This window comes from Olea europaea, unplaced genomic scaffold (assembly GCF_002742605.1).
Source record: "Olea europaea var. sylvestris unplaced genomic scaffold, O_europaea_v1 scaffold531, whole genome shotgun sequence".
Taxonomy (NCBI): domain Eukaryota; kingdom Viridiplantae; phylum Streptophyta; class Magnoliopsida; order Lamiales; family Oleaceae; genus Olea; species Olea europaea.
The window spans coordinates 115,617-122,542 of NW_019263633.1; the positions used below are offsets into that span (position 1 = coordinate 115,617).

At 28.5% G+C, this 6,926-nt stretch overlaps 1 protein-coding gene across 1 annotated transcript; it reads left to right on the forward strand.

The window, feature by feature from the left end:
• The first annotated feature begins 4,396 nt into the window (after nucleotides 1-4,396).
• On the forward strand, nucleotides 4,397-5,905 carry LOC111388847 (ethylene-responsive transcription factor 1B-like). The gene has a single exon (XM_023013660.1). The coding sequence runs from the start codon at nucleotides 4,667-4,669 to the stop codon at nucleotides 5,204-5,206; it is 540 nt and encodes a 179-aa protein (XP_022869428.1). The 5' UTR covers nucleotides 4,397-4,666; the 3' UTR covers nucleotides 5,207-5,905.
• The last annotated feature ends 1,021 nt before the right edge of the window (nucleotides 5,906-6,926 follow it).

Sequence of the window (6,926 nt, forward strand, 5' to 3'; positions counted from 1 at the left end):
AAAAAAAAAATTACATGTAATTTTAAAAATATAATCCTCAATATGCTCTTTTGTAATTAAATTATTTTTATGTTTTTTTATCAAGCATCTAAGACATGATCTATTTCCAAAATTAGGTAGAGCAAACATACTTGAACACAAACTTTGCTTGCATTAATATACTTATATCATATTGAACTACTCGTCTGAAAGTTTACTATGAGAGGCACCTGATTAATTAATAAGTAATTTAATAGTGATTATATTTAAAAACAATAACTAACTCGGCATAAAGTAAACCCTAATTGGATGGATAGATTACTAGATAAATTGATGAAAGTTGGTTCTAAATTATTATATGATATCTCATCCTAGGAAAGCAACTCGGATGGAATCCGCCGACGGAAGAAGACAAAAGATGGGGTCAATCTCAAAAATGGTACACCTTTTCACAACCCACCTACCCACCCCCCCGAAAAAACCAAAAAAAAAAATAAAGCACGGAAAATGATTTCTTATATTTCCTTGACATGGGTTTACATCAAGAAAAGAAGCAAAGTAGCTGTGGAATATGAATATAATGTGATTTTTAATCGATTCCAATATATTGTCATTCTATTGCACACCTCTTCCTCGTACAAAATATTGTAAATAATATGATGTTAATGAATGACAAATATATTCATACAATCCTAGTTTTTATTACCATTGTATCCTTAATTCTTTCTTATAAATATAGGATTTTGGTTTTTAATAAAACACGCACAATTTTATTTACTTCTTTATTTTTATCTCTTTTCTCTATAGTTTATAACACGTTATCAGTACGAAATTCTAATCAATTGAGTAATCAAAATTTATTTTTCTTTCTGCTTTCAAACCTGTATTCAGAAATTTTTTTCCTTCAATCAAAAGAAGATAAAAAGTTCTAGCTGATTGAGTTTACGAAAAAACTCTTTTAATTTGTTCAAAGAAAATGATAGTATTTTCTTAACTTTAAATTGTATAACAAAGATGTATAGTTATTCGATTTGATTATATCGATTAGACCATACCAATTTTTGATAAATAAATATTTACATGAATGTAAATTTTTTTTGTTCAATATTCTAGCACAATATTTCTAAAGAATATTGTATTATTGTTTTTTAAAAGAAACAATCTAAAATCAACATTTCAGAACAATGTTCTATTATTATTTTGGAAAAAATAATCTAAATCAATATTCCAAAATAATATTGTAGCATTGCTTGAAAAGGAATATGATATTTGTACTATTTTGTTGCTCCTGAAGAAGTACAAATTCACACATACAATATTTAAAATAAAATTCTATTGTTACATTTGTAAAGTATAATATTTTTTGATATTAAATTCTTGAATAGAATTTGTTTCTAAACGTGTTTTCATGAAGAAATACAATTTAAAATTTCATTAATATTTATAAAGAATATTATGTAGATTTTGAAAAAATAAATAAATCTATATATGTTTCTAATATTCCGGTGAAATATTACTTGTCCCAAAAGGATATGATATTACAATTTCAATATTTTAGGAGAATATTGATTCATTGCTCTTGAAAAATAATGATTATTTTATTGTATGTATAATGATTTTTTTTTTTTTGGTATGAATATCTATTTGCATTAATCAATTATGAAACTAAGTCAATTCAAGTTAACGGGCAAAGGAAAATTTTGCATTTATATATCTACTTTTTTAATGGAATCCGTGTGAATAAATTCAGACCAATATTTTATGTGTGTTTCATCATTTCTTCTAGTTAATTATCTATTTTTTTGGCTCATCGTTTGATTAATTATCATGTTATTCTTTTTAATACGTAATATAATTTTAGTACTTGTAGATCTAACAATGTCTTTCGTTCGATTGAATAGATATTTAAATGGGAAATATTATATTCAATCAGAGGTTCAATTATTGAGTGTATTCTACAATCATTGGATTAATAATAGTGTGAAATTAAAAATTTAAATGGACATTTAACGAAGAACCAGAAGACTTCAATAAAAAAAATTCCTATATGATGTCTGTTTTCGAAAATTGGCCATTGATTGTCATTAACTAAATTAGGGAATAAATTTCCTATATTTTTGAAAATTAATTAAGATGATAAATAGACCCCATCATCCTCCACGATGACTATCTAGATGTTATTTGTATCTAACAGATTTGATACATCTACTAGATATTGTATGGTATTCGCAACCTGACACTCGCAAAATTGTTGCTCAACATTTAAATTATGAGAATAATTTTCAAATTACATAATCAAGACAACATGTCTTGTTAATGCTAATAAGATACAATCTCAACATTTTAATAAGTGTTAGTTAGGATGTTGATAAATGGTTTAATATTATTACTTGTTAAACCACTCTAATTAATTTAATTGAGAACAAAATACTTTTAATTTCTATTTAGAGAATGCTATTGTGCATCATGCTAGTATCAAGTTCTTGCTATTATTATTGGTTTATGATCGGAGCCTGATTTCTTCATCTAATTATTTGATAGTGCAATATATGTACAAATAACCCACCAAATTGTACGAAGATGAAAATGAAAAATGTTGAGAATAAGTATCTAATTTGAACTTTTATCCCAAACGGATGTTATTTTATAACCCAATTTGTTGATTGTTAATTTGATCGGATAGTTCTTTCAATAATAAGGCGAAGAATTAAGAAATTAAAAATAAAGTACAAATGCATCATTATCTAAATCCTTGCAAAAGATAATTGAAATCAAAAGTTTGAAAGATAATTCATTTAGAAGCATTTACTAGTAAAAAAGATCAATAATATCTCACACATCAAAGATATCTCAATAAGTTATGTTGTCATGAGAAAAAAATAAAACAGAAAAAGGAAAAGATTGTCGATGACACTCATCATATTATGAATAGTGAGGAATCGAAATAAATTCATCAAAACATAACAATTGAAGCAATGATTGACCAAATTAAAGGAACGCAATCCTAAATTGAACTTATTGGAGAAACCTAAAGTTTTTAGACTTGCAATCCGAAAGCCTAAAGGTGTATACTTATACGAAAAGGAAATGAAAAAAATATTGTCGTAATATGTATTATACAACTCTTATCATAATGATATTCGCAAAGACTCATATAAATAGATGAATTGTCATGTGGTGGATGCAATCGCAAGTCTCTATCCTATAAGTTTGACAATGCATAAAATTTGATATGCATATAACAAATGTGAGTATAATCAACTTATCTTGTATAGTTTTAATGTTATACGTGAAGCATAAAATTCAAGTGATATTATCATAAGAAATAATAGATATACATTGTACTTTTTTTCGTTGATCAAGGTTTTGTCGAATTGAATTTTCTTGACAAGATTTTTAATAAGACAATTTTGTAGTGTATTCAAAAGAATAATGTACTATTTTTCTTTCATTAGGATTTTTGCTATAGGATTTTTTTAATAGGGTTTTAAAAAGGCACATTCTTTGTGTAATGGATGCTCATAACATATATAACATTTACCTTCAAATTAATATTCCTATATGTATGAGGCTCTTGAAAAGGTCATCAAGAACTATTTTTTGAATTATCATGTTACTACATTTATCAAAGGTTGATAAATGTCATCTATGAAGACGATATTATTTGAAGGATATAATAAGATAACATGAAACGTGCTTCATCAGAATTACAATATTGAAAATATTGATATACATGATATGTATGACACGATACAAGAATTTTCATTTATTGAAATCAAGAGGAGCAGATGTACTCTAATTTTTCCTAAACTCAAATTTTGTCTCAATGAAATTTCTTGACAAGATTTTAATGAGACATATATTTTGTAATCTATCATTCTAGAGGGAGTGTTGTAAATAATATAATTATTAGTGAATGACACTTATATTTCATGTAGCTTTAGTTTTTATTACTATTGTATTCCTAATTATTCCTTATAAATATGGGGATTTGATTATTAATAAAACACACACAATTTTATTTATTTATTTTCTTTTCTTTTCACTCTAGCTTATAATGATTAGATAAATATCATAAGATGTAATAAAGTTTTATGTTAGTTGTCAACCTAATAATGCAACTATCTTCCTTTACCTTCTCTGGAGACTAAATCATGACAAATAATTATATTTAGAATTCTGGTGCTGGAACCTGTTTCGGGCTTTATAATATGTTTGAAGTGAATGCGGTGTGTTTGAATTATTAGCTTCGTTGTCCAATAATTATCACTTTTGAAATTTCCAATCCTTTTTTATATTGGTAAAAATGAAAGAGAGAATAATGTCGTCTAACAAGAAAAATACTCTGATATACAGCTATAAATGTTTTCTTCTGAATGTCATATTCTAATGCCACAAGATATTATTGCGATTATAGTACATCATATTATTAGTGAAACAGAAAAACTCTACTTTCTTAAAACAATTTTATAACCCCTTGGATTCCCGTCGTGACAGAAAATTTTACGAACTTTAATATTAAATCCAAGTCATCCTGGTTGCACAAGAATACTGGCCTCCATTATCTAACTGAATTTAACTTTATTATTCTCATCCCCACAATTTTAGGGCATCAGAGTTGTAGCGATTCAAGATTTCGTACAACAAAAACCAAAAGAAAAAGGAAGAGACAATCTTTTCTTGAAGCATGAATTCTCCTTGGGGGAAAGATGTTTTTAAACTAGAAGATGAGAGTCCAACTTTGAATATTGATTCGAACCAAGAAGCTAAATCCTCCAAGGATTTGGAAAGTACTGAAGAAAAGATCCAAGAATTCCTTGGGAAATTTATGGAGGATAATAAAGAAAAGCACTATATTGGTGTCAGAAAGCGACCATGGGGTAAATACGCAGCTGAGATAAGGGATTCCACAAGGAATGGAACGAGGGTTTGGCTTGGGACTTTTAACAGCGCACAAGAAGCTGCTATGGTTTATGATCAAGCTGCATTTGTGATGCGCGGATCTACAGCTCCCCTAAATTTTCCTTCAGAAAGAATAAAGGAATCTCTTCAAAACATGAATTACAGGTGTAAGGGAGGTTCATCACCAGCTGAAGCCATAAAAGAGACTCACAGGACTCGGAAAGGCAAAGGAAAAATGAAACAAATTAGTAATGAAGATGTATTGGTGCTTGAGGACTTGGGATCTGATCTTTTAGATGAATTATTATCTCAGACTGAATTTTAAGTCGACAGGAACATCGTCTTCTGCATCTGTGAATCAATTTCTCCTCGCATTTCTGGTTTCTTACTTGAACCCTAAATCGCTGCCTCTTTCTTCTTCCCCTTTTTACCTTCCTTTTGCTTAAATCATTAATCAATTTCAAACTCATTCAAATTTAAGTTTACTTTCACTTCGTGACTCGGCTCTCCAAATTAATTAGTGCTTTGAATCTGAAATAAGACGACACATATCAATCTTCAATTTGAATTATTTTTTTCTCGATTTTTAATTTTGATTAGTTCCTAGTTCCAAAGAAGATCCGAGAAACATCAATTTATTTTTAATTGAAATTGGATACAAAATTTTAAGAAGTTTCGGTTTTCTATCTTTCCGGGAAACAATTTTATAAAATGGAAAAAGAAAATGTGAATTAAGCTCGCATTATTAATCATCCGCATAATGATTTTGTCATACTATATGTATTTTTTGAATGCTTTATGAATGGACTTCACGATGAATATTCTTGAAATCTCTAGCTTATAGCATCTTTATTCAATGTCCATACATAATTCTCTAGCTTATTAAGTGGAATTTTCCCTGATTCCCAGCTAGTTTGTAAAAATATGTTCTTGTACATCTCTTGTAACGTTCTGTTGTTGCTAGATTATTATATTTAGCATCATACTTGTTTTGATCTTGAAGTAATTTGACTCCTGCTTATCATTTAATGTTTTTTATTCGACTCTTGCATTTTTTGTGATTGTCTTTGATAAATTATTGGGATAAACCTTTATAAATAGTCCATTATATATATATATATATATCAACATCAATGGAACGAAGCACATATCTATTTAATAATTTTCAACTTTCGTGCAAGCAATCAAGTGCTGGAAGTCTTATTTTCCATTGGTTTTTTCTTTCACAAATATGCCGTTCTCTCTGTTAGGAATTAGGCGCTCCTAATTCTGTCAGATGAATGAGATGCAAAATAATTTAAACTGAAAAGAAATGGAAATAGTAAAAAAAAGTGCAAGTACAACACAAGAATTTACGTGGTTCAACAATCGTGCCTACGTCCACAAGCCCATGCCTACTTTTCACTGTACCAACAAGAAAAGAAAGGAAATATAGCAATACACTTTCTGTACTTTATTTGCCTACGATGAGATAATCTCTCAATTTTTTTTTTTTATTTTTTTTTTTTGCTCTCTACAGAAAATTCTCCCTACTTAACTCTCATTTCTTTTTTCTCTACTTCTGCACTTCTTTTTTTCGCTATACCTAAAGTTTCATTTACGTATCTAATTTATAGAGAATTTTTAGGTGACATAATCTTTTCCCTTTGGACCATTTGGATACAATTGCGTATGAATCCATTTGGTGCATTTAATTCCATTTCTCAATCGCGTCTGAATATGAGAAAAATCCATGCATGAAAAACTTTGCATTAAATGTAAAAGAAAAACTTTCTACCAACTTTGAAAATGTGAAGCCTAAATATTAGGCTCCACTATTCATGAATAGTAGCCATCACTATTCAACAATCTTCCACTTGAAGATTAATGTAGCTTCACCTTGAGGCATCTTGCATTCCTTGTATGATCAGTTCGATTTTAGTGAAAAATGGTGCGGATAATCCATTCAGTCTTCATTTTAGAAGACCAACCGAAATTGAGCACAACTCTAGTTATCTGTAGTTATTGTCTTGGTTAAAATAACGGCCGGGTTTTTGCTACCCTAG